This window comes from Hemicordylus capensis, chromosome 2, assembly GCF_027244095.1.
Source record: "Hemicordylus capensis ecotype Gifberg chromosome 2, rHemCap1.1.pri, whole genome shotgun sequence".
Lineage (NCBI taxonomy): Eukaryota > Metazoa > Chordata > Lepidosauria > Squamata > Cordylidae > Hemicordylus > Hemicordylus capensis.
The window spans coordinates 254,202,994-254,230,207 of record NC_069658.1 but is presented as its reverse complement, the minus strand read 5'-3'; the positions used below and the strand labels follow the sequence as shown (position 1 = coordinate 254,230,207).

General features: G+C 46.3%; 1 protein-coding gene across 4 annotated transcripts in view; it reads left to right on the top strand.

Annotated features, from left to right (window-relative positions):
• LOC128348102 (regulator of G-protein signaling 2-like) overlaps positions 1-27,214 on the top strand; it is a 41,076-nt gene that overhangs the window by 3,804 nt on the left and 10,058 nt on the right. Inside the window, exons 1-4 of one of the 4 annotated variants that reach the window (XM_053303657.1) lie at positions 10,002-10,102; positions 14,151-14,578; positions 18,100-18,182; positions 20,298-20,363. In XM_053303657.1, the coding sequence (XP_053159632.1) occupies positions 14,153-14,578; positions 18,100-18,182; positions 20,298-20,363 (575 nt within the window). In that variant the 5' untranslated portion in view covers positions 10,002-10,102; positions 14,151-14,152. Of the gene's footprint in view, positions 1-10,001; positions 10,103-11,396; positions 11,586-11,757; positions 11,803-14,150; positions 14,579-18,099; positions 18,183-20,297; positions 20,364-27,214 lie in introns of those variants that run through there. The other 3 variants (XM_053303659.1, XM_053303660.1, XM_053303658.1) reach the window with 3 other exon arrangements.

The window sequence follows — 27,214 nt, the reverse complement described above, 5'->3', positions numbered from 1 at the left end:
GCAGTTTGCCCACACAGCCACAAACTGAAAGTGATCCAATCTAATCCTATAAGAGGAGTTGATGGACACCTCCACAATAGACTCTGCAGTAACTGTGGAATCCAGTTCAACCTGAATATGAGATATTTTATCTGCAAAAAAATCACTGAAAACATCATAGCAAGTGATTGAAGGTTCCAAGTTCAAATTCAAGGGGGAGGGGGCATATTCTATCCCCCTCACAACCCTAGACAACTCCGCTGGGTGTGAATTTATGGAAGCAATGCAGGCAGAAAAGAACTGCTTCTTTGCCACCTGCACTGCCAGAGCTTAGATCTTCAAATGTTCTCTGTGTTGTGCTCTGTTGGATTTGTGGCAAGTCTTCTTCCATTTGCGCTCTAGTCATCTACCTCGCTGCTTCAGCTCCTGTAGTTCATCTGAATACCATAGGGCTAATTTTTGAAGCAGGTCAAAGAGCAGCAACTGTGTCTACTGCTCTAGTGTGTTCAGTATTCCATGTTTGCACCAGAGTATCGACAGAATCACTAGCAGAGCAAACTCTAAACACTTCCTGGGCTTCTTGGAATCCTATTGGATCCAATAATCTTCCCCAGTGGACCAACCTAATAGGCCCTGCATCCCTGCAGAGGTGGGTGATATGAAACTGTCTTATACACAGTGAGAGTATTTCTCCATCTAGTCCAGTGTCATCTGCTCTGACTGGCAGTGACTCTCCAGGGTCCCAGGCAGTGTTCCCTCTAAAGCATGTGCATGTGCACGCGCTCACAAGTTTTTGGAAGTCCATTCAGTTCAATTTAGATCCCGCTCAGGTTGAATCAGGAAGGCCCCACTCTGAATGCACGTGCACGCACACTGCCGTGATACTGCTGCCCAGAACAAAACTCACAGATGAAAAAAAAATTAGAGAGAACAATGGTCTCAGGCAGGGATCTTGGGCAGCGGGCTTAGCTCAGTGATAGCACACATGCTTTGCATGCAGAGCCCTGTAGCTGACTTTGGTAGAATACAGGAGGGGTTTGCCATTGCCTCCTCCCACGCAGTATGAAATGATGCCTTTCAGCATCTTCCTACATTGCTGCTGCCCAATATAGTAGTAGTGGGGATTTGAACCGGCAACCTACTGCTTGTTAGTCAAGCATTTCAAGCCCTATCCATCCCCAGCACAGTACCTCCAGTGACTGTTGCTGGTGTCAATCTTATGTTTCTTTTTAGATTGTGAGCCCTTTGGGGACAGGGATCCATCTTATTTATTTATTATTTCTCCGTGTAAACCGCCCTGAGCCATTTTTGAAAGGGCAGTATAGAAATCGAATGAATGAATTTCCTTGCTGCACCACTTAAGGTGGCGTTTGGATTATGTAGGATTAGGATAATTATCCTAATCCTAGCGAGTTGCTGCCAATCAGTGTAGACAATACTGAGCTAGATGAACCAATGGTCTGACCCTAGAGTAGGCAGCTTCGTCTGGACCAAAACGCCCATCCTCCCCAGCCGCAAAGCCATTGTAGATGCAGTTGACGGGAGTTGTAGTCTGAGGATCTGAGGATCCAATGTTGGGAATCCCTGCTCTAAAGCAGTATTTCTCAACCACCGGTCCACAGACCGGTGCTGGTCCGCAAAGTGTCGGGTACCGGTCCATAAGGCATCACTAATAAAAATCACTCTCCCAAAAAACCAATTTTGGGCCAGCGGGGGCCACCGAGAGCTCTCTGGAGCTCATTTCCAGGCAGACCTTGCTGCTGGATAACGTTCATTTCACTTCCTCGGAATGAACATTATCCAGCAGCGAGGGCTGCCTGAAAATGAGCTCTGGAGAGCTGCCTGAAATTGTTTTTTGGGGGGGTGCCTAGGGTTGGGGGTGAGGGGGGCAACCCCCTTACTAACTGCTGGTCCAGGAAACAGCGCATGGATAATGTACTGGTCCATGACTCCAAAAATGTTGAGAAACACTGCTCTAAAGTACACTTGGAATATTATGATTTTGTATATCTATAGATTGTATTTACTTATTTATCTATTAGATTTATATGCCACTCAACTGACCAAAGTCCTCAAAGTAGTTTACAGAACTGCTTTTCACCAATAACAATGTTCACAAAGCAGTTACGCCTTATAAATTCCATATTTCTAGGGCACCTTAGAGCTTCTCTCTATTATTGATTCCGTATTGGTACATTCACGCCATCTAGTTCTAGGGGTCTCTCCTAGCCTGGGATCCTTTTAACTGGAAATGCCTGGTACTGAACCTTTGGCTTTCTGCATGCAAATCATGCAAGACATAGCATGTTGTAGCGGACAGAAGACTGCATGAGGGCCAGAGAGGCCTGGGTTCTAGTTCCCGTTCAGCTAGGAAGTGTCCTGGGTTTTCTTGGGGCAAGTCACCCACGCCCTCAACTTAAGTGACTTCAGAGGGTTGTTGTGAGCTTTTTGGAGGAAGGAATGCATTAAAAGGTGAAAATCATAGTGTGTCCTTTATCACTGAACTGTGGTCTTTTGTAAAAGAGGGGAACTTCCAGGAGGAAGTTCATATGGTCATCTGTTATCAGACTTATAGAGTCTGATAACACAACGCTGGTCTATCTATTCACACAATACTGGTCTATCTAGGCAAGATAGAGAGGAGAGCTGGTCTTGTGGTAGCAAGCATGACTTGTCCCCTTAGCTAAGCAGGGTCCACCCTGGTTGCATATGAAAGGGAGACTAGAAGTGTGAGCACTGGAAGATATTCCCCTCAGGGGATGGAACCGCTCTGGGAAGAGAAGAAGGTTTCAAGTTCCCTCCCTGGCTTCTCCAAGATAGGGCTGAGAGAGATTCCTGCCTGCCACCTTGGAGAAGCCGCTGCCAGTCTGTGAAGACAATACTGAGCTAGATAGACCAATGGTCTGACTCAGTATATGGCAGCTTCCTATGTTCCAAGTCTGTAGTCAGTTTGACTTTGGGGAAGAAACTCCTTCCTACCCTCCCAATATGGCTAACAAGAGCTCCTCCAAAAGAATGAGCAAAGCTCTCACCCAGTGAATCTTGGTGAAGCTCTCACCCAGTGAATCTCACCCAGTGAATCAGCAGAGCTGTCTCCAGGACTGAGTCAGCCTTGGTTTACAACCAACATTTCATTCCACAATACCCCCATTAGGCAACATTCTGGGGAACGGTGAGTCTACTACCATTCCACCCCCACCCCCCAATACTGCCTCAGATGATGGTGTTACACTGGAGGATTATGGAGAGAAGAATTCCATCCAGGCCCGGTCACAGGAGGACCCAAAGGCAGCTGTCAGTGGTGGGCCCTGTTGGGAAGCTGTGTCGCTGGCAGCTGCCCAAAGAAGCTGTGTTGTGACTCCAGACCTGTAAAAAGGAATTGAGGGCAATGGGAGAGGTGGTCACATCCATGATATTCAACGTTATCTTCCTTGTAGTGGCAGTCCCTGGTGCCCTTGAGGAAGGCAGTGGGAAACAGAATCATATGGGGACATGGGGAAACACCCCTGATCCCATCAGGCCCCCGTGGAGGTTCCAGACCATGAGCATATATCAAGGCATGTTATACTGAGCCATTGGTCCAATTTGTCCAGCATGGTCTACTCCAAGCTAGGAGTGTGCACAGAACCATTCTTGGAGGTTCCGTTTGAATTAGAACCAGTTCCGAACCAGCTGGTGGTTCAGTTCGTGTAGTTGAACTGGGTTGAACCAGTTTGGGGTGGTCCAAGGGACTATGCTCGTAAAGGGGAATCCTTTAGAGGTAGGAATCCCCTTTGCTTGTAAAGGGGAATCTTCACCAGATTCCCCTTTACAAGCATATCCTCTCGGCCTGGGTCAGACTGGACCAAACTGGTTCAATCTGAACTGGGCCCAGTTTGGTTCAAACTTGGGGGGACAGGCATTCCTGTTTCAGCTCGAATCAGTTTACCCAGGCCGTATCAAATTGAACCTGGTTTGAGTCAAACCAGTTCGGCCCACCCCTATTCCAAGCCAGGGTTTTTTCCCAGCACTCCTAACTGAAGCCTAATCTGTTTATCCAGGAGAAGGAGATTATTGGGGTCACAACACCACTTCTGAATATTCCCCTATATTACATAGGAATATAGGAAGCTGCCTTAAACGGAATTAGACTATTGGTACATTTAGCTCAGTACTGTCCCAGACTGGTAGCAACTCTTCAGGATTTCAGATGGGTCTTTCCCAGACCTACCTGGAGATGCCAGCGATCAAACCTGGGACCTTCTGCATTCAGAGCTGATGCCCTACAGCTGAGCTACAGCCCCATCTCCCTAAGGGGAATAATTTACAGCAGACAGTGCTACGTAATCATCCATCCAAATAAAAACCAAAGCAAACCCTGCTTAGCAAACCACAAGTTTACTAAGCAGTTGTACTCACTACCGCAAAGCTTGCTTAATCCCCACTAACAACTCCCTGCAAGTAGCAAGCCAGCACAATAAGCAAAGGGCTGGTCTAAGACCTTTATCCTTTAGGTACTAGTTATCTCTTTGCATTTTTGTTTTGTTTTTTATGTTTGGGAGCATTCAGAAATGCTATTTTCCTACTACTACTGCATGAAGTGGGGAAATGACTTGATTAGCAAGCCTGAGGTTGCCCTTTCCAATCCCCGCTGGTATGTTTCCCAGGCTATGGGAAAGCACCAATAGCGGGCAGCAGCAATATAGGAAGATGCTGAAAGGCATCATCTCATACTGCGTGGGAGGAGACAATGATAAACCCCTCCTGTATTCTACCAATAACAATCACAAGGCTCTGTGGTCGCCAGGAGTCAACACCAACTCGATGGCACACTTTACCTTTACTGCATGAATAGACCCAGCCTCAGATCAAAGAGGCCTCAGATCGTGGCACAGGGCATTTTGTGCTCTCTTTCTTCCCATAATGTCTAGGGGTTGCTCAGTGTGTGACAAAATCACACTGTCCCTCAAGCAACAGCCAATGAAGTGGATCTGGAAGCAGGAAAATTTGCAGCATGATGACACCATGTCATGCACAGAGTATACTCAGACATTATGGGGGAGAGAAAGAAGGAGATATAAAGCCACCTTAAGTGGTGCAGTGGGGAAATGCTTGACTAACAAGCAGCAGGTTGCTGGTTCAAATCCCTGCTGGTACTAAATCAGGCAGCAGCAATATAGGAAGATGCTGAAAGGCATCATTTCATACTGCGTGGGAGGAGGCAATGGTAAACCCCTCCTGTATTCTACCAAAGAAAGCCACAGGGCTCTGTGGGTGCCAGGAGTCAAAATCGACTCAACGGCACACTTTACCTTACCTTTATGGGGCTGCTGTTTTGGGAGCAATTCAGTAGCCCTATTCAGACCTTATGTTGTACCTGCACTGAGATGTTGGTGCTTATAGAAGTATTTTTGTGTGAATGACTGTACCTGCATTCATTTAAAAAGTGAACCTAGGTACAAGCCTGTGTCCAAAGTAGGATACAGATAAGAAGTGTATTGCAGTATTTGCAATCAACATAACACGTGAATTACTAGTAGTAGATTTAGTACCCCTACTACTATGAATATATATGGTTTTCTGTACTGCAGAAGAACAGTTACCCCTTTCCTTTATAAACTGCACTGTATACAGATCCGTATCTGTATATACTGTACACAGATTGTACGACTGTTGAACATTACTTGCAAATAGTGCTAAAGTCTCCATAACATGTAATAACATCTCTCCAAAACCTCTGCTAACTGCCCAGTAATGGTACTTTTAAAAAGAAAGCTCTCTTATATATAGCAGGGCAGGAACCATTTTATTTGGCTTTGTACATCGCTTTGTGAACTTCTTATGTTGAGAAGTGATCTATAAATTTGGTATGATAACAACTACTATAATAATTCTGTGCTCAACAATCTTCCTAAGAACCCTGTAAAGTGGGCCAATTGTTATATTCATATTTCAGACTGTGATGGTGGAAAGGCAGGGCCAGTCCATAATCAGCTAATTCAGGCACTGACCAAGTGCCCAAGGCCACCAAAAAGTGCATGGCTGGCCCCTGATGCCTGGTAAGAACAGATTGTGGCTGCCGAAAGACACTCATACGAACATAGGAAGCTGCCATATACTGAGTCAGACCACTGGTCCATCTAGCTCAGTATTATCTACAGAGACTGGCAGGAGCCTCTCCAAGGTTGCAGGCAGGAATCTCTCTCAGCATTGTCTTGGAGAAGCCAGGGAGGGAACTTGGAACCTTCTGCTCTTCCCAGAGTGGCTCCATCTCCTAAGGGGACTATCTTGCAGTGCTCACACATCAAGTCTCCCATTCATAAGCAACTAGGGTGGACCCTGCTTAGCTAAGGAGACAAGTCATGCTTGCTACCACAAGACCAGCTCTCCAAACTGTTGTTGCTGTTACCATTGCCAAGGTGAGCTTCTCCCAAACCTTTCTAGGGCCTTCCCTTAATGGCCATGGTGGTGTCTCAAAGCACTCTTCATCAGTTGCAATGGTGTCTGCCATCTTCCTGTACCTATAATGCACACACACACACCCCAGCTGTTGTGTCCAGTGACACCATGTCACTGCATAAGCAGTGACATGCATGGCATTGAATAGGTTAAAAAATATGGGGGCCACCACTTCAGCAGGCCCCGACCACTAGAAGGCCCTGCAAAGGTACTTGGCTGAGAACCCCCTTGAACCTGGTGCCAGCTTTGGTGGGAAGGAGGACTGAAGCTGAGAAAGAGTGGCTTGGCTAAGGCTACCTAGGAAGTTCCTGGCTGAAGTGAGATTTGAACTGGGGACTTCCCAGATCACAATTCTCCCTCAGCCCTATTCACATGTCATGTTCAATACACTGCACCATCTGTGTATAGTGTACACAGGCACAGATCTGTATGCAGACACAGTTATTCACATGTTACATTGAAGAGAGGTGCAGCAATATGCAACCTATCTTTACCATACATTTGAGGGGCCTATACCCAGATTCACATTTCAAATGAACACAGGTATAGTCATGACTCATTCATACAAAAACATTTTTGTGTGCACAAGCATCTGAACCTCAGGTACAACATAATGTCTGAACAAAGCTCTTGTAGCCACTGTAGTACACCAGCACATTGATGGATGGAGTGGGGGGAGGGGCATGAAGAAGGTCCCAGATGTCCATTGAAGAGAAGGTTGATAGAGAGAAAATTTTCTTCCTCTCACATAAAACTTGAACCAGAGGTCATCCCATGAAACTGACTGCCCAGAAATTTAGGACTGACAAAAGGAAGTACCTTTTCACACAACACATAATCAACCTATGGAATTCTTTGCCACAAGATGTGGTGATAGCCAACATTTTGAATGGCTTTAAGAGGGTTTTAGATAAATTCATGGAAGACAGGTCTATCAATGGCTACTAGTCTGAGGGCTATAGGCCACCCTCCCCTTCTGTATTAGACATATCGGCTTCAAGCTGGCAATCATCAGATGGGAAACAAATAGTGGGGCTGCAGCATGAGGAGGCAGCAGGGCTCGGAGTACCCACTGGGAGCCCTTCAAGTACTCCTGGGGCTAGTACTAGTACCCCCTGCTGGGCTCCGCTGAGCTAGATGAACCAATGGTATGACTCAGTATAAGTAATATAATGGTTGGTATTACTATGTTATTAATGTAATAACAGAAAGGGATCATCCATTATTGAGGATGGGGTCATAGTTTCAGTGGTACAGCTCTTCCTTTGCATGCAGAATGCCACAAGTTTTATCCCTGGCAGCACCTCCATGTTGGGTTAAGAGGAGACTCCTCTCTGAAATTTTGAAGACCTGCTGCCAGTGAGAGTAGACAATACCAAGCTAGATGGACCAATGGTCTGACTTGGTTTATGGCGGCTTCCTTCATCCCTACAAACCTATGTGTATGGAGTATGGAGTTAGAATGCATGTGAGTAGGACAAGGCAATGAGACATATAAAGGTGGATACAACCGCCGGAGTACTGGGGATCCCAATTCAAACACCTGCTCAACCATAACACTTCTTCATTAAGTTCTTCTTCACCTTAATCACATCCCTCTCCCTCAGCCTAACCTGCCTCCCAGAGTGGTGGTCGTTGCCCTATGGAGTAAGAAAACGAACTTAGTACTCTGGAAAACTCAGTAGGCATATGTCCCAACTTGGACCTTAAGATCTTTTTTGGAGGCCCCGTTTCAAGTGCCCCTACCAAATGAGGTGGGGCGGGTGGCTACTAGGGAGAGAGCCTTTTCAGGGATGGCACCCTGTTTATGGAATAGCTTCCCCAGAGAGGCTTGCCTGGTGTTGTCACTTTGTTCTTTCAGATGCCAGGTGAAGACTTTTCTGTTCACTCGGGCCTTTTAAGACTGATTTCTAAACTTGATTTTTAAAAAAAGTTTTAAAAATATTTTGTGTTGTGTTTTTTGTTTTGTGTTGTAATTTGTTCTTGCATTTTATGTATTTTTGTTAGATGATTTTAAATGTGCTGTGAGCCACCCAGAGAACAATTTGTTATGCAGCAGCTAACAATTATTATTATAATTATTAGGCAAGGATGATAATAATAAGAACAACAAACGACGAGGAGATGGATGAATGGACAGATAAAAACAGTTATTCTGAACATTCCTTTCCCTCTTCGGTGCCAAGACTTAGTCAAATAATTTTTTAATGAGTTTCTCTAAAATATTTTCTGCCTTGGACAGATGCCCAGCATGAGAGCAAAAGGATGGGCTTGCAGGCCAGGACCCAAGGCTGTTGGCTGAATAAGGGGAGGGGGTGAGCTCCACGCCCAGAGAGCTTGAGTTTGTTTTCCATCTTATTTTGATCTAGAGCTTATCAAGACTCAGCTCTGCAGAAGAGGCTGGGACATGAAGATGAAGGGCAATTACACCTTTCATTTTAGAAATTAATCACTGTTATGGGGTTTTTTCAACCTCCCCTTTCCTCCTAACTCAAACCCGCTATCCCCAGGTTGTATCCCCAACTGCAACTACTTTTAAGGTTGCTTCTACACTAATAGTTTAGTCTGGAACATTTGTTCACTCACTTTTTATGAAGAATCTAGATGATGTCATTGTCAGCCCACTGGATGTGTGTTTGTTATTTATTTATTTCTTGAATTTCAATACCACCTAATCTCTAGGCGGTGTACAGATTAAAACATAATATAAAACATTTAAAATTCATAAAACAGATAAAAATCATAATAGATAAAAACACATTAAGATTTAAAAATTGGATTTCAGTTAAAAGCCTGGAAAAATAGGCACATCTTCAGGGTCCTGCTTAAAACAAACAGAGAAGGAGATGCTCTTATTTCAGCAAGGAGCACATTCCAAAGCCCTGGGGCAGCCACAGAGAAGGCCCGGTCCCGAGTTGCCACCAAATGTGTTGGCGGTAACCATAACCAGACTTCTCCAGATGATCTTAATAGGCGACAGGGTTCATGACAGAGAAGGCGCTCTCTTAAGTACCCTGGACCTAAGCCTTTAAGGGCTTTATATGTAATAACCAGCATTTTTTATTTTGTTCAGAAACATATCAGCAGTTCTTTTAAAATCGGTGTTATATGGCCCTGTCGGGTAAACCCAGAGACCAATCTGGCTGCCGCATTCTGTACCAATTGTAGTTTCCAAACTACGTAGAGTGCATTACTGTAGTCAAACCTAGAGGTTACCAGGATATATACCACCGTTTTAAGGTAATTTGTCTCCAGATTAAATGGACATACCTGGTTTATCAGCCGAAGCTGATCAAAAGCACTCCTGGCCACAGCCTCAACCTGAGAAACCAGGGAGAGTTTGTGTTTGCCTCCTTGTTTACCCCCATACCTGATCTGTGGTGTTTTGGGGGGGAATCATTAAAAGCTTTCCCCACACTTCATTTTAAAATAACCAGATAGCACTGTTTCTCCATCACCAAAGAAAAGGGAAAACAGATGAGAAGAGGGAAACAGTAATTAAAACCTCCCGTGCTCTTGCAAAACCCAGAACTTACTGTAATGAGCTATAAAAAGAGTCTATTCAAGGGGCCATTAGCAGGCTATTCATCAGTAATTCCACTGCCACACTCAGCAGGAAGCAGTAAAAGGGGCAGGCATTGTTTAATTAATGTTGCAGGGGAGCTTTTCTAAACCTGAATGAATTGTGAGTAAACCTTATAGAAGGATCTTGGCCATGGTTTTCAGCATTATTAGATGAATAGCATTATTATATGGAGTGCCCAGGGTACCAAGTTGGGGACAACGAATGTCCCTAGGCCCCTGAGGGATGGGGGTTCCTGCTGGTTGGGTGACAGCTTGCTCTTTACTTTAGGGTTGCCAACATTTCCTTGCCAGAATGAGGGACACAAGTTTGTGGGGGCTGGCTGAGGGGGCTGGGAGAGGTATGCAGTGGTAATCAAGAGGCTAAGTATCATTGGTGTATATGTAATTGGATTGTATGCTATTGAATAAATGAGGGACAAATGCTGTCCCTATAGGGACCAACATTTCATCCCTGAAATGGGGGACATCCTGTGTAATGAGGGACAGTTGGCAACCCTACTTTGCTTTCTTCATCACTCCTCTTTAAAGAAGAGGGGTGGGGCAAGGGCCCATCTTCATTTTTTGGTCTCAGGGCTCATTCCAACCTTACTACCTGGGAGTGCCATGTGGAGCCACCATTTTAATTCAATTTCATGGTAAATGTGGGAAAGTAATGCCACAGCACTGCTATAGGGCCCTACTATAGGAACAACCTAAATATAAGTGAACCCATTTGCTCTCTTGCTTCTCCCCTCCCCTGTTTTCTCTCTCTATTCTCCACTTTAAATTGTATGTTCCTTGGGGCAGGGGTCTGTCTTGTTTGCTCATGTTATAAAGTGTCATGTTCATAGCTGGTGTAATAATCATCCTTATCATAATAACATTGATCATTTAAATAGTATCTTTTAGTTTCCAGCATGTAAAACAGCCCCATGGAACTCTGGGAAATAAGAGTTTGTGATTATTCCTATTTTTCAGCTGAGAAATTGAAAGTGGGAGATCACAGTTCACCAAAGGTCACCCAACAAATTCATGGTTCATCTAGATCAGGCCCGCTTAATTTAGGCCTCCCCAACTGTTTTTGCACTACAACTCCCATAATCCCCAGCCACAGTGGCCAATAGCCAGGGATTATGGGAGTTGTAGGCCAACATCCTCAGGAGGGCTGAAGTTGAGCAGCCCTGATTTAGATTATAACTCTCTGATCTGCTCTGCCTCATTCTCAGTCCCTGGCCTTCCCCCACATCTATCCAGATTGGATGAGCAGGAAATACATCACTATTGTGGTCTGTTCAGCACCTAACATAACTCTTACTCCAGCATACATGTTAAAAATTGTAGCTACATAACCAGGAAATGTGTGTAGTGGTGTGTGGTCTGGGCAGGGGATTATAGTCACACAAGGTTATAAACGTACTCTTGAGCTTCAGGCATGGGGTTTATGCCAGCAGGGAATGTAAGTAATGTGGGCTAGACTGAGGAGGAGAAAGTGAATGTACATTCCACCAAAGGCACCTTTTGCATTTATACCCTACTCTGATTTACGTATGAGCATTCCTGGGCTTCCTTCTGCTTCACCTGCCTCATAAATGCAAAGAGAAAAGGTAAAAAGAATGAGCAGAAGTTGTTTCACTCTTCTCTACTCTCTCAGGCGTAGCTGCCACAATCTACGTGGCATAAGGTTTATTTTAACATGCAGCTGGACATATTTCAGGAAGGGCAAAAAAATCACGAACAGTGAAAACTTACATTTTTGTGCAGTTTGGCCTATGAAACTGGATAGGGAAGTAGGTTGTTTTTCAGAAAGAAGCAGAGGAACAGGTAAGAGAAAAACAGAATTTTTTTTTTTAAAGAATGCCTAACTTGTCCTTTTAATTTCAATGGGACTTCCCTGAGTAAGTTTGTTAGCCACTGTCCCCTTTCAGTCTTCACAACCTTATATATATATATATTTTATTTTTACATGTTATATCCCGCTCTTCCTCCAAGGAGCCCAGAGCAGTGTACTACATACTTAGGTTTCTCCTCACAACAACCCTGTGAAGTAGGTTAGGCTGAGAGAGAAGTGACTGGCCCAGAGTCACCCAGCTAGTATAATTGCTGAATGGGGATTTGAACTCGGGTCTCCCCAGTCCTAATCCAGCACGCTAACCACTACACCACGCTGGCTCTCTAGTATATAAAACATATACTACCAGAGCCTTTCCCTTACTCTCGTTCATTGCAAGGCTCCTTCATTTTTCTTGCTTCTTCCTGTCTTTGCCTTTCTCGTGTTTTTCCCTTCCTTTCTTCTGTTGTGGTTTGCCTCATGACGCTTCCTTCCTTTCATTGTTATTTTCCCTCCCTCCGCCCAATCTCCCACCCACCTCTTCTCAGGTTCCCTTTCATCTTCCTTCCTTCCTGTTAGAAAATTCTGGAGGAAGGGGATACCCTTGTATGGGGGTGGGCTGCACCTGCCATTTATGCAGAAGGAAGCAAGGCTTAGAATAAACCTTGCCACAAGGCCTTAGTTCAAGCTTTCTCACTTCACTGAGAGGCTGTCCCCTGTCCCGTTCTTTCGGCAGCCTTCCTACACATACAGACTTGCCGTGATTTCCAAACTATCTTCCAGGGAACCCAGGGGTTCCTTGGATGTTTATCAGGGGTTCCTCAAGGAGAAGATTAGAAACGGTGGTGGACAAGCTTCCCTGAGACCTCCATTACTGCTTTTCCTAGGTAGCATACTGACAGGTCAAGTTGGGTCAGGTGTGCTCTAGTGAACTGCCCTTTCGGTTCACAGGGAGACTACAGCCAGTGATGCCTTGCAGGCCTGCAGTGCCCTGCATGGTCACAGGGCAAAGGCTCAAGGGGTCCTCAGTAGACAAGTTGCTGTAAAAATGGGCTCCCTGAAAAAAGAAGGTTTAAACTAAAGGCTTGATGACAAAGCTTTGGCTGATGATTTCAGATCAATATGTGAAATCCAGCCTAGTTCACCTTCAAATGCTTCTCTTATTTCTGCCAGTTTTCTTTATACTAGTCGACTCCGCACAGAGCATCTGTGCGCTCTTTGGGGCTGGCAGTTACCTCTCCCCTGCCCCTTCTGCCCCAGTCTTTGCTTCTGGGCCCAGCCACCTCTCCTCCCTACTGCCGCTTCTGCCCCCCCCCCCCGTTCTTTCCCCCCTCCTGGGCCTTGCCTCCGCGGCCTGGCTGGGCCCACCACCTCATGGCAACCAATCCTCCTGGGTGCGCCTCAGCCAATCAGGTGCGTCCGCCACCCAGCCAATCAGCTGGGCTCTGGGACGCACATTCCAAAGCACACCTAGGAGAATTAATATAATAGATTCCTCTCAGATGCCTTCCTCAGCCTTTCCCTTTATTTCTATGGGGACCACTTCCCCTTCCAACCCTTCTTCACAAGGCCCCACTACTTCTCATAGCTTCCTGCCTTCTCAGGCCCCAGCCTTATCCATTCCCGAGTGTCCCCACTTCTTCTGTCCCTATTTTCACTTTTGCCTCTCCTGTTTCTGGAGCAACAGAGACCAGTTAGCCTCAGAGCAGATCACTTAACAGCAGTCAGAGTCCCTTCTGCCTACTCCATTGCTCTGTGAGATTAAGGGAGCTCAACCAGTCAGAGGCTTCACCAGAGGTGCTCTAACCCCTGGACTTCAGGGCCGAAGTCCAGGACCTCCACACCTCCTGGAGGGCCCCAAATCGACTTTAGTCTGTCTTGGGTGGTGTGCTTTGTGCCCTCAAGAACCTACGTGTTAAAAAATGATGCTTAACTTGCTGCAGGGGGGGCCTCCAAAGGCCTTTTGGTCCTGGCTCCAAAATTACCTAGGTGCACCTCTGGGCTTCACCACCACCAAATCCCTTAGTGCAGGGATTCCCAACCAGTGGTATTCCAGATTTTGCTGAACTACAGCTCCCATCATCCCTAGTTACAATATATTGTGGCTGGGGGGTGGGTGGGAATTGTCATTCAGGAACATCTGGAGTACCGCAGATTGGGAACTCCTGCCTTAGTAAATCATCAACAGATGGCATAGGTCTTCCCTTTGTCCCACAAGAGATCAGGAGATGGCTTAGGCCCACTAGTTTTTACCTTCACCCCCATCTCTCTCTCTTCCAGCTTCTTGCTAAGTTGCTGGCTACCACCCATTAAGAACAAATCAATTTTCTCTTTCTCCTAGAGATGCTAAGCCCCCTCCAAAAATGCGGCTCTGAAGGCTGCCTTGTAGACTGTGACTTTCTGCCTTGGCATCGGAGCAATCTCCACAGGAAACAACGGAGCTGTGAGGAGGAGAGAGAGGAAGGGGATGGCCATGAGGAGAGAAGCCAGGAGAAACCACGGCCTCCAAGTATCCGCCTAGAGGCCCCAGAGGCACCCCACGGCCTCCAGCTCCCTCTACAAGACCCTGGAGGGGTATGGCGATCCCGCAGTGAGGGGCGATTGAACCAGAAGGTGGAGCCATGTCCAGGGGAAACAGAGGTGGGGGACAAAACAGGCAGCGGGTGGAGCCTGCCATCTCCCAAGTCCCTGAGGAAGGAACGACGCCTAAGAGGAAAAGTTGCAGCGGCAAAACAGCACTTGAGAAATTTCTTTGGAGGATCAAATAAAGTCAGTGAGCATACCATCTTCTCTTCACCTAATGTCATATTTTGGGGTTCATTACTACTGCTCAATCTTGGGTGATGTTGGTTTTGGACTACAAACTCCCATCGTCCAGAGCCTTCAGTCAATATGGCTGAGGATGATGGGAGTTGTAGTCAAAAAACAACAACTTACCCAAGACTGCTACCGATAATCTTCATTTTCTTTCTTCCTTCCCCCCATCCCAGCCACCATGAAAAACATGAACCAGAATGCTGTTTTGATTTGTTTTGAATTTGCTTATATAAATATTTTAGTGTCTTTGTTCCTGGTCCTCCTAATCTCTGGAATTTCCTGAAGCAAAAAATGTAACCCAAGGCTGAATGGAAAGCTAATAATTAATTATCATGGAAGAGCTATGACAGAGAGGCCTGGGGGCTGGGACTCCTGGGTTCTCTGGAACAAGAATGGAGCCTTGAAGCCTACATTTGGTTCTAGGAGTCAAAGTTCCCTGGGAGTGAAAAGTCATTTAGTTGGTTCACTTGACTATCTGACTCTCGTACGGCTCTAACTTAATTGGCTCATTACATTCTGCAGCTCATACAATGAAAGGTCAGTGTCAAGCGGATTCCTGTGTAAGAGCGGGATGCGTTGTAGAGCAAAGAATAGACTAGAGCTTCACAGAGCCCTGAATTTGCAGTCCCCAACCTAAAATCACAGTTTATGGAACAGGAGCACCATGTGGCTAGAGGGAGCCACTATGCCTCATAGCTCTATGGTGTGCTGTTCTATTTGGTTGTCACTGGTTACCTCATGCAGTATATGATTCAGCCTATGGCCCCTCAGAGCCCATCAGCCCAGGAAGCAATGTGAAACAGTTGCTTTGGACTCTAGATAGACCAAGATATTTTGGTGCTGTGCTTGAGGAAAAAGGTCCAAATGGCACTCCTCGCATAGCTGTAAAGAATATAAATGATCATTGCTGCCCTTTAATGGGACCTAACATCTGCTGCTTGAGGAGGGTTGCCTCACTGGCCTAAATGGTAGGGCCAGTCCTCAACATCAGATTCCAGAGGGACACCATTTTTCTCTCAGTACAATATAGACCTCTGCAAATATTATTTTTTCAGAGGAAGAGCCAACACATGAGATTTAGAACAGGATTGAAGCACTGGATGTGGGGACATCCAGGGAACATAGCCAGGAAGCATGAGTGTGGCCAGCTATCTTGCTCCTATTGGTTCCCCTCATGCATTGACTTCACCTGAAGGGGGCGCTAACCTGTTGTTTTGGTTTGGTTTTTTAACTGAGCTCCAGTCTAAAAGGGGTCAGTTGGACTTTGGGTTTCAAGTGAAAACATATCTAATGCCGTTGGAGGAGTCTGGTGTACAAGCCCAGACACTTGGGTCCTTAGGGGGAGAGAGGAAATCTGGATTGAATTTTCTGGGAATTGAGTGAAGTCAGCTGTAATTCTGGATTCCAAGAGGGGTCAGTTATGTTAAGAGAGTGAACTCTCCAGTTCTCTGAAAATGGTGTCTCTTGTAAGCCTGGATCTGAAATTATAGGGAACCCAGATCTCTGGAAAAAATAAGCTCTTCCAGGCCAAGGTCAAATCATGATTTAAATCACAATTTAAATCGCTTCACAGAAGGATTCAATCTTAATGACTTAAATCACAATTAAAATTACTAATCAAGAAGATTGTTTAATCATCATTTTCTATAAAAGTATATTCTTGTTGTCTAATAACCTTAATATATATTTAAAGATAGATGTAGGTTTCATTTTTAGAAGGTAGGTGCATATACCATAATAGGTGCACACTTCTCATAATGCTGTTTCATTCAGGCAGCCAGGCCTTTCATTTCACTGTTGCACTGTTTGCATTTTGCACGCATGCCTTTCTTACCCACAGGTACAGGAACTTCATTAAAATATTTCCAAATCAGGTCTCTTTTACAGCCTGCTGCCATGATAGGTGTTTCCCTTCTACAAAAAAGAATACACTCAGAAAACATTCCCTCATGACTATATGGATATTATGTTCTATTCACAATCACTTTTGGTTTCACTTTCTATTCCCCTACCCTCACCATCCCTTGCATATATATCGTGACTCCTCCTCTTTGCTTAGATCTACTCCATCCCCCTAAATCCTCTATTCATTCATTGGCCTTCTTTGTCTTTGCACTTGGGGGTGGGGAGCAAGGGCTTGACTGTGCATGAGTATGTGTGTGTTTCATGTGTGTGCACTTCATGTGTATGCGTGTGTGTGTGCTTCGTGTGTGTGTGCTTCGTGTGTGCTCTGTGTGAGCCTCCGGTTGCATACATGTACGTGTGTGCTTCGTGTGTGCTTCATGTGCATGTGTGTGTGCTTCATGTGCATGTGTGTGTGTGTGTGCTTCATGTGCGCGTGTGTGTGTGTGTGTTCTTCATGTGTGTGTTTCGTGTGTGTGTGTGTGTGTGCTTCATCCCACCTGCAGGATGGGACTGATCAGCTCTGTTATCTCTCATCCCCATGTACTGCTGTTAACATGTTCATAGAACATAAATATGTTTAATATTCATGATGATATTTTTGACTATATGGATTTTTTAAAAAATTAAATTAAAATCCAATTTAAATTTTAAAAATCTGATTTAATTTTTTTAAAAATATATTTTGATTTTGATTTTTGTAAACGATCTATTCTTATCAACCCTGAGTCAATACAATTAAGAGGGAGGTGGCTCAGGCTCCGGTCGTGTTCATTAGATCATCTGTAGAGGTCCCCCAGCCCTGTACAGATGTAAAACACATTAGCTGGGATGGAGTATGCCCCATGCCCCATTCAATCATTATCCATAAATCTGGTCAAGCCTGGATTTAGGTTGTAGAGACTCTAATTACTGAACAGAGAGCCAGCGTGGTGTAGTGGTTAGAGTGCTGGACTAGGACCGGGGAGACCCGAGTTCAAATCCCTATTCAGCCATGATACTTGCTGGGTGACTCTGGGCCAGTCACTTCTCTCTCAGCCTAACCTACTTCACAGGGTTGTTGTGAAAGAGAAACTCAAGTATGTAGTACACCGCTCTAGGCTCCTTGGAGGAAGAGCGGGATACAAATGTAAAAATAAGAAGAAGAAGAAGAATACTGCAGCCTAATACTGTTGGACCAAAATAATGTATATGTTCAAAATGTGAATGTTTGCAGTTTGGTAACTCGTACAGCTGCAAAAAGGTCTTTGTTCAAAAGCAGTGACAGATCCATCCCTTGCAAGGGATTTCTTTTACAGTAATGATAAAGTTATTATGATTATCATCATCCTCAGCAGATGTTTTTAATAAGGGGGATTGCTTCGGTTGTTTTTGCTCTTCATTTCTCTTACATGACCACGAGGACTGTAAAGATGAGAGGGCCTGGGAATGTGCTTGGTTTGTTCGTCGGTTAAGCTGATTGTGATCCCAGTGGGAAGCAGTCTGGGATTTTCCTAGACTCTTTGGGAGAAGTCACAGGGGGACCTCAGACTCCTGAGTCCTGAACATGGAATCTTGCTCCTCTGTTTCAGTCTCTAACATCCAGTGTGGAATCAGACTTGGGGTCAGAATGCGAGAGCAGCCAACAGACACGACAGAGGCAAAAACACCGCCGGTGAGTGGCTGGGCAGAATTTAGTGGTTATAAGGTCATATAACTATACACAGCTAAACCTCCATCTGCAGTATTGGGATAAATATGCCTTATAGCAGAGATGGCCTGAGGCTCTCCAGCAGTTCTTGGACTACAACTCCCATCATACCCAGCCAGCTGAGGCTAATGGGACGTAGTCAAATGTGCTGGAGAGCCTCTGGTTGGCCACCACTGCCTTATTGGATTGTCTGAAGCCCTCTTCAGTGTGTGGAGAAGTGGAGAATTGCAGCCATGGCCCCACGGCTGTTCTCTGTACATCAGATTGAACATAAGAAAGCATTCTATGTTCACACAACCCTTTCTTGCTTTCCAACCTGTGCACAGAGACTGGGGGCAGGTCCAACAGGTGCTAACCTGTGTTGCCATCCACCTGTTGATTGAATGCATGGAAGACAACATGAGAAAAGGGCCGTTGATAATGTATCTGAAATGTTTTGAATCCTCGAAAGCACAATATAGAGGTTAAATATGCTTAGTAAAGTTGTGCCATCGAGTCGGTGTCGACTCCTGGCACCCACAGAGCCTGGTGGTTGTCTTTGATACAATACAGGAGGGGTTTACCATTGCCTCCTCCCGCGCAGTATGAGATGATTCCTTTTCAGCATCTTCCTATATCGCTGCTGCCCGATATAGGTGTAAATATGTTATTGATGGTGAAAGTAAGCCTCCTATAGGGGGAAATGCCCCCAAGCAAGCCTCCTTATTCTTTTTCTCCCTGCCACATGAGATTTCACACGTCTTTTAGTACCAAAGTGACACACGAAGCTGCCTTATACTGAGTCAGACCCCAGAGTCTAGCTCAGTATTGTCTACACTGACTAGTAGCGGCCAAGGTTGGGAAGAGAGCTGGTCTTGTGGTAGCAAGCATGACTTGTCCCCTTAAGCTAAGCAGGATCCACCCTGGTTGCATACGAAAGGGAGACTAGAAGTGTGAGCACCATAAGATATTCCCCTTAGGGGATGGAGCCACTCTGGGAAGAACATCTAGGTTCCAAGTTCCTTCCCTGGCTTCTCCAAGATAGGGCTGAGAGACACTCCGGCCTGCAACCTTGGAGAAGCCGCTGCCAGTCTGTGTAGACAATACTGAGCGAGATGGACCTATGGTCTGACTCAGTATATGGCAGCTTCCTATGTTCCTAAGGTTTCAGTCAGACAGTAGTTTTTCACAGCTCTAACTGGGGATTCCAAGATTTGAACCCAGAAGCTTCTGCATGCTAAGCAGATGCTCTTCTACTGAGCTCTGGCCTCATCCCCTACATGTACAAATTGTATATGTGTACCTGTAGCAGCCTTTCCCCCTCTCAAGATGCTATTTTGGATGGGGGCTAGTTGAATATATGAGAACAGCATCATACAACAGTCTTGGAATAACACAACTATTGATTCATAATTGATTCACTGGAAAGGCCCAGTATATAAGATTTGCAAAAGCAAAGCAAGCACAACTTTTCTAAGGCCTGTCTCTGGTTTCTAATCCATCATGACCTGGTGGTTTCTAATCCATCTGGACATGACTTTTCTCATTCTGATGCTTTCTGGGCTTGCCTCTTAAAAAATTCAGTTCACAATAGAAGCAATCGAGATAGAGAAGTGGATGACGGAGGGGGCATGACCCTTTTCCTGCCGGTTACTTCTGCCCTACTCCAAACTGACCCTTCCACGCAACTTTTCTCTTGTGGGGTTCCATCTCAAATTTGTGTGCATCTAGTTTGGCCTTGTGCGGCAAGGTGGGGTGCACCGGGAATATGCCCTGTTGCCCTGTGGGCCAGTCTGAGCCTGGAGCCACCTAATGGCGCAGCAGGGAAATGACTTGATTAGCAAGCCAGTGGTTGCTGGTTCAAGTCCCCACTGGTATGTTTCCCAGACTATGGGAAACACCTATATCGGGCAGCAGTGATAGAGGAAGATGTTGAAAGGCATCGTCTCATACTGCACGGAAGATGGCAATAGTAAACCCCTCCTGTATTCTGCCAATAACCGTAGGGCTCTGTGGTCGCTAGGAGTTGACACCAACTCACTTTACCTTTAGTTTGGCCTCAGCAACCTCCTTACCTTTGATGTTCTTGTCTTTTTAAAGCAAAAGAAACAAAAGAAATTTCCTAAGGCTATGGAGCTCAGGGGGTCATGATATGCCATCACTTCGGTAAGATTTAACTGTTTGTAATGATCATGATGACACAATTTGCAATTCAGAAGGTCCAGGCAGGCAGGTCAAAACAATGCAATGTCTTTGTATTAGGTATAATGGGAGAATGATAGATGCCCCAAGGAAAGCATAATGTCTGTGTCTGTTATTATAGGCAATACAGATGAGGAAAAACACAGCTTTGATCTGCAGAGAGATTCCACAGTTCTTACAGCAGGATCCATTCTTACTCTAGAGTGGCTGGAGGCATTTACCCCCTCAGAAAAATAGTAGCTTCCCCACCTGCCCCTGAAATACTGTATAGTATGTGGAACATGGCTCACCCACCCAAAAATTCACTTTTCCCTTTCTGTGCCCCTTCTCACTTTTTTGGGGAGCTGCCACTGTCCATACTCTGTGCTATCAGCCCATGTGATTTAGCATATGTCCATAAATAATATATTGTTAACTACTGTTCCTATGGACTCAATTATGACCGCAATGAATGCACCACTGAGAAACCTTGCTTTGGGAGGGTGGGTGTGCATTCACCTATTGGCCAGATTTACCCCGAAGTCCCTGCAATATTTCAGAGAGCACTTCACACACAATCAGGGATTTCCCTCTGTATTGGAACCTAGCCCGACTTATGTCCAGGGTAAAAAAAAATCCTCTTTTTGCATCGGAGTATCCGTTATGCCCCGAACTTGCAGTATAAAGCCTGCTGTCTGAAAAGCATCCTGCCTTTGCAAGCCCTCCTAATTTGGGGGATCTTGGAGAAAAAAGCATGCTTGCTTGATTTATCAGTTTGGGTAACTTTGGTTCCTTCCTTCCATCTTTTCTTTTCTTTTCTTTTTTGTGAGTGTGTGCTCACGGTGATCAGATGCATGTGATCACTGGGAATGGGTCTGAGCTTAGTCATTGCCTGATTTATTATAGGTAGGAAAGAGTAGGGTTGGCAGGTGGCATGGGGTGGGGGTGGGGAGAGAGAGCTGTGAGTTGGCTGAAGGTCAAGCAACTTGGAGTGCAGCTTGGTCCGCTCTGTGGAGTTCTGATGAGAAACACTGGATATGCTGCCTTGTCAGAGTGTCTGTCTTTTCTTACACTCGGCGTGTGTATTTATGAATACAATAAATGTTACAAAAGCATTATAAGTCTCTATTGTGCTCTTATCCAAAGGAAACAAAATCCCATTAGTGCTGCTGCCTTCTGGTACTTCTCACTGGAGTGCTCAGGGAAGTGGGAAGGTTGTAACACTAGTGTTAGAGTGGGGTTGTGTTTCCTTGGAGAAAAAGGCTATGAAGAAGTGCAAATTGAGTCAAAATGGAGCAGCTAATAACACTTGTGGAATTCAGAGCAGCCCAGCAGAAAATGGAAGCTTTTCAGTGATAACGTTTCTCCTCTGAGGGAGGATAGCCGGTTATCCATCAGTGAGCATGGCTTTTGCCCATTGCTAAGCAGGGTTTTGCCTAGTTTGTATTTGGATCAGTGACTTCTAGGGATGTGCACAAACGGCTTGGAGAGCCTCTGGTGGAGCGGGGAGCAGTTTCCTTTAAAGCAGGTAAGTAGCCCCTTACCTGCTCATCTGCCTCCCCACTGCTTTTCTGGCAGTGGCACCCGCTCTCCAAAACACCACGTGTGACTGAGGCGCTGTTCCCTGCAGCCTCTGCGCGGCTTCAGCATGCACATGGCCAGTGCCACAGCCATGCTCAGTCTTTTGGAGAGCAGCCACCACTACTAGAAAAGCAATGGGGCCATGGATGAACAGGTAAGGAGCTGCTGACCTGCTTTTTTCAGGGAACCACTCCCTGCCCCGCCAAACCAGTTCGAATGCCGGTGCCCGAGCCCATTCAGCACTTCCCAGAGAAGGCACCAAACCGGTTCATGCATATCTTGAGTGAGTACATGTGAGCACTGTCTACTGTAAGATATTCTCAAGGATCCACAAATTTAGGCTTAGCTCACTAGCCGGCCATTATTTGTTGTCACCACCACTCTTCCCTCTAACAGAGATACCCAGATATTAGGAACATAGGAAGCTGCCATATACTGAGCCAGACCGTTGGTCCATCTATCTCAGTATTGCCTACACAGACTGGCAGCAGCTTCTCCAAAGTTGCAGGCAGGAATCTCTCTCAGCCCTATCTTGGAGAAGCCAGGGAGGGAACTTGAAACCTTCTGCTCTTCCCAGAGCGGCTTCATCCCCTGAGGGGAAGATCTTGCAGTGCTCGCACATCAAGTCTCCCATTCAGATGCAACCAGGGCAGACCCTGCTTAGCTAAGGAAACAAGTCATGCTTGCTACCACAAGACGAGCTCTCCTCTGGGGGTTGTTGACTACAACCCCCAGCATCCCTAGCTGCAGTGGCCTTTGGTTGGGGATTCTGGGAGTTGAAGTCAACAACATCTGAGAATCCCTGTTCGCGGGAACATTGGTCACCACCAGCCCCCTCTCTTCTCCCAGATCCTTTTCTGACACACTTAGGAGAGAATTGAGTCTTCTGTCACTTGGACTGGGAAATGAAGATGCTGAGAGACAGTGGGAACCCTCTCCTACTGCTCAGAAACGAGTCCTGTTGTTTCTTATCTTCTCAAAAATGGCAGTGGTAGAGACCTCTGTGGAAGAGATTTGTATGGTGCTGGGTGTCCTGCTTGCTAGAGGGCCAGGGCACTTGCCACTGGCGAGCTGGCAAGTGGATTTCTAAATGCCTGGATATTCCCTTTAAGGAATGGGTCATAGCTCAGTGGTAGAGTCTTAGGGAGACGTCTTGTGGTAGCAAGCATGACTTGACCCAATAGCTAAGCAGGGTCTGCCCTGGTTGCATGTGAATGGGAGACTTGATGTGTGAGCACTGCAAGATATTTCCCTCAGAGGATGAAGCCGCTCTGGGAAGAGCAGAAAGTCCCAAGTTCCCTCCCTGGCAGCATCTCCAAGATAGGGCTAAGAGAGATTCCTGCTTGCAACCTTGGAGAAGCCGCTGCCAGTCTGTGAAGACAATACTGAGCTAGATAGACCAATGGTCTGACTCAGTCTATGGCAGTTTCTTATGTTCCTATGTTCCTAGAGTATCTGCTTGCATACAGAAGAAGGCCCCAGGTTCCGTCTCTGGCTTCTACAGGTAGGGCTGGGAAAGACTCTTGCCTGAAGCCTTGGAGAGCCATTGCCAGTCACTTTAGACAATACTGAACTAGATGGACCAATGTTCTGATGCAGTATAAGGCAGCTTTCCATTTTCCTGTGTAAGGACTAGAGATGAGCAGACTCTCCCCCATTATTTGAGGGGATCCAGAAGAAATTGGTTGTCCAAGGTTGCAGGCGGGAATCTCTCTCAGCCTTATCTTGGAGATGCCAAGGAGGGAACTTGGAACCTTCTGCAAGCATACAGATGCTTTTTCCAGATCAGCCCTACCCCCTAAGGGGAATATCTTACAGTGCTCACATGTAGTCTCCCATTCATATGCAACCAGGGTGAATCCTGCTTAGCAAAGGGGACAATTCATGCTTGCTACCACAAGACTAGCTCTCCTCCGCACTGCAAACCAGTCTCATTTAAGGATCTGGTATTTGCAAGCAACAAGAAAGGATCTGGCAGACAGAGGGAGCTTGTTATCTGCTTGTGAATGACACTGTACCTTAGATTGTGTAGAGAGGCAAACATTGTCTTTTTGTGTTGCTAATGGTGATGGTTTGAATAGACATGCCCAAAGAGAATGTTTTTAGTCTAGAGGGGAAATATGCTTGTAATTTGTGAGCAGCCAATGATGAATCACATTCTAGGGTTTTAAATTTTTAATCTTTCTCATTAACCTGTCTGTTTACCTTCTGCTCCAGGAAGAGCTGTAGGCCATTTAGAGCTGGTCTAGGGCCAGACCTTCTTTGGCAAAGGGCAGTTAATGGTGGACATTTGGTTGCTGTCAGTGGGTTTATTGCTATGATTTTGCCTGACAGTGTTACCTGATTGGAGTCTGAAATTTGACAGGAGAGTGATAATGGCCCTTTAATGGGTGGGCTGATTCTCTGGGATAGGCTCTGAGGGAAGTGCTTGGCAGGATGTGTGTGAGGGAGAGGGAGAGCTGCTTTTGCAGTTGGAATGGATAGACTGAGAGAGCAAGGGGCAGAGATAGGTTGTGCGGGCGCTAGAAGTGAAGCATGTGGGGGTACAGACACCAGAGTCTAAATGCCCTTCCATTTTGCTACATCATTCGCAGGCAGTGGAAGAAGCGGGCTTTTTTTTTTTTTTTAGTGATTTTCAGAGGAACAGAATGAGAGGCTTTCTGGTGGGAGGGGTGGCAGAGGAAGGGGTCCTCCCTGCAGTTGCCAGGCAGCAGCCACCATTCTGCCCCCCACACGTCCCCATGAACATACTACACGATTGCCAGGGAGCATGGAGGGCAGTGCCTGCCATCTAATGGCCACCAGGAGTACAGCCGTTGCCAAGGGCACAGCAAGATTGGGGTGGGCCATGGGACAAGATGGGCCTTTGCCCGCCTGAGCCCCCAATCTCTTTCTCCCCCCCCCCCCCGCCGCCCCATGTCTTTGTTGCAGAAGATCTGTAAGGACATGGTTAAGAACAAAACATTCTTAATGTACATCCCTCTCCTCCTCAGCTGGTGTTTCACTGAAATGCTGGCTGGACTGTGGGGAAAAGCCCAGCCAGGCAGGGTTTCAATGAAACGCTGACTGGGGAAGATGGGAGAGAATCCAAACGAACACTCTCCCGGGCAGTGGCCATGCCTCCTGCATCTGAGTCAGACACAGGGGACATGTCCAGTTCCAGGGACGGGGCCAGTTGGCCCCTGCAGAGCTTCCCCAGTCAGTGGTTCACAGAATCACTGACTAGGAGCTCCTTTAGGCCTTGGGCCCTAATCCAAAAGAGCCAGTGCATAGCTGTAATGCTCTAGGAGCTGGTATGGCCATGCCCCCTGTGTGGTCACACCTCTTGCATGCAGCAGTGCTCAGAAACTCCCTCCCCGCTGGGGATCACGGCAGCAGAGAGGGCTTTGCCCTTGTTCCTGCAGAGGATGAAGTCAAAGCCATCCCCACCGCTGTGATCCCGGGTGGCGAGTGAGTGCCCAGGCACCGTGCCAGGTGCTTCCAGAGCCTGGCCCCGCCCCTGTATGTGGAACACAATGGGGCATGGTCAAGCTCCAGGAGCTCCTGGCACAAGGCCTGACAACTCACTCCCCTCCGGGGATCGCAGCTGCATGAAGGGCTACGCCTTCATTTCTTCAGGGAACAAAGGCAGGCCCAGGTGCCAGTAGGTATCGGTACTGCATACCAGCACCTACGGCCACAAAATAGCCCTGCGCTTACCTAAGGGTATACGATCTCTTTGTGGGGGTCTAATGTGGAATAGTAGATCTCCTGCCTTGTAACAGTGTCTGCTGTTTGCCTTCAAAAAATTCCACCATCTTTTGTTGGTGAATAAATATAATAATACTACTGCTGTAGGGCTGTCTCATCCAAAGGAAATGAAAGCTGGTAGCACTTCCCTTGCATCTTTTCACTGCCCATGGAAGTGACGAGGGCATAACAATGCATACCTGCTGACTGTGCCGATTTACCCGGGACAGCCACAAATTCCCACTATGTTTCCCAGCTCAAAAACACCCATCTCAGAATCACAATTTTCCAAAGCCCTCCCTCCCAATCTCCCCTCCCCCCCCACCTCCAGCCCATCTTCCAGGCAATTGGAGGGCTCCATGCTGCACAGGGAGGCTTCCTCCCCCAACTCGACCATCAGTTGTTCAGCAGGGGTGGCTGGTGTGTGCACAGTGTATGCTGCCTTCCTCCCTGGCTGCCAATCAAAAGTGTTCCCGTGTGGGGCAGGCAGGCAGGGAAGCAACAGCAGCTGGAGCACCCTGCTATCAGCTCTCCTGGGGGGCTGCAGAAGCAGCGCTTAGCAGAGCCTGACAGTGCCGCTCCTCCGTGTAGCCTGAGCTCTGTGCTGCAATGCCTTTTCTCCTGGCATTGACATGCTCCTGCTGTGAGAGCCTAAAAGAGTCTCCTCTCATGCCATGCTGCTGTTGCTATTGCCTCCTGTGTGCTATGTTCCTGCCTATCCTCACTCAGAGGACATGAAGCCGTGAAGGTTCATGTGTGGGACTATGGGGTTATGTGGGTAATATTCCCCCCTTTGTATGTATCTGGGATGGCTTGACATAGGCCTTTGATACTGGACATAGAAATGGGGTAGGTGGGAAGGCTCTGTGTATTTGATTTGAAGATTGGCCAATCTGTTGATTTTTAATAATTTTCCCCCTACTGCAGTAAAGCTGCCAGAAAGAGTCACTTCTATCCATAGAGCACACCTAGTGAAAGTGAAACTAACTATTACCATTCCAATAAACAGCAATATTTTTGTTTATAAATGCACTATGCTCAGTTTGGTTTGTGAACTGTTCATGGAACTGCCCCAGGGTGATTGGCAAACACACCTAAATGTTTCTGAACTTGTGGGGGGGAATTAGTGAGCTAGAGTGGGGCAGTTCCACATCATAATAAATTTCTACAAAGTTCTGGTCCCAGGGAAATGAACTGACAGAGAGTGGGTTAAGATTCAAACAAAGTAAGTTTTTATTCAGGGATTTAGGCGTACAGTGGAATAAGAGAGTTGATTCGAGCAATATTACTACTAAAATATGTTACAGAGACTTACCAGAGAGCTTGGTGTTTGAATTAGATGAATTCCAGGCTGGTTAGAGGAAGAAGGTTCAGAGAATCAGGGTTTGGGATTTAAGAAAAAGCAGGGATAGAAGAAGCCCAGAGGGGATGCAGTGGTTATCATACAACTTCATCCTTCCATTTAGTGGCAAGTGGATCCTTGTGGCTCTTGCACAACCGAAGGACCTCTTTCCTCAGGAATGGAA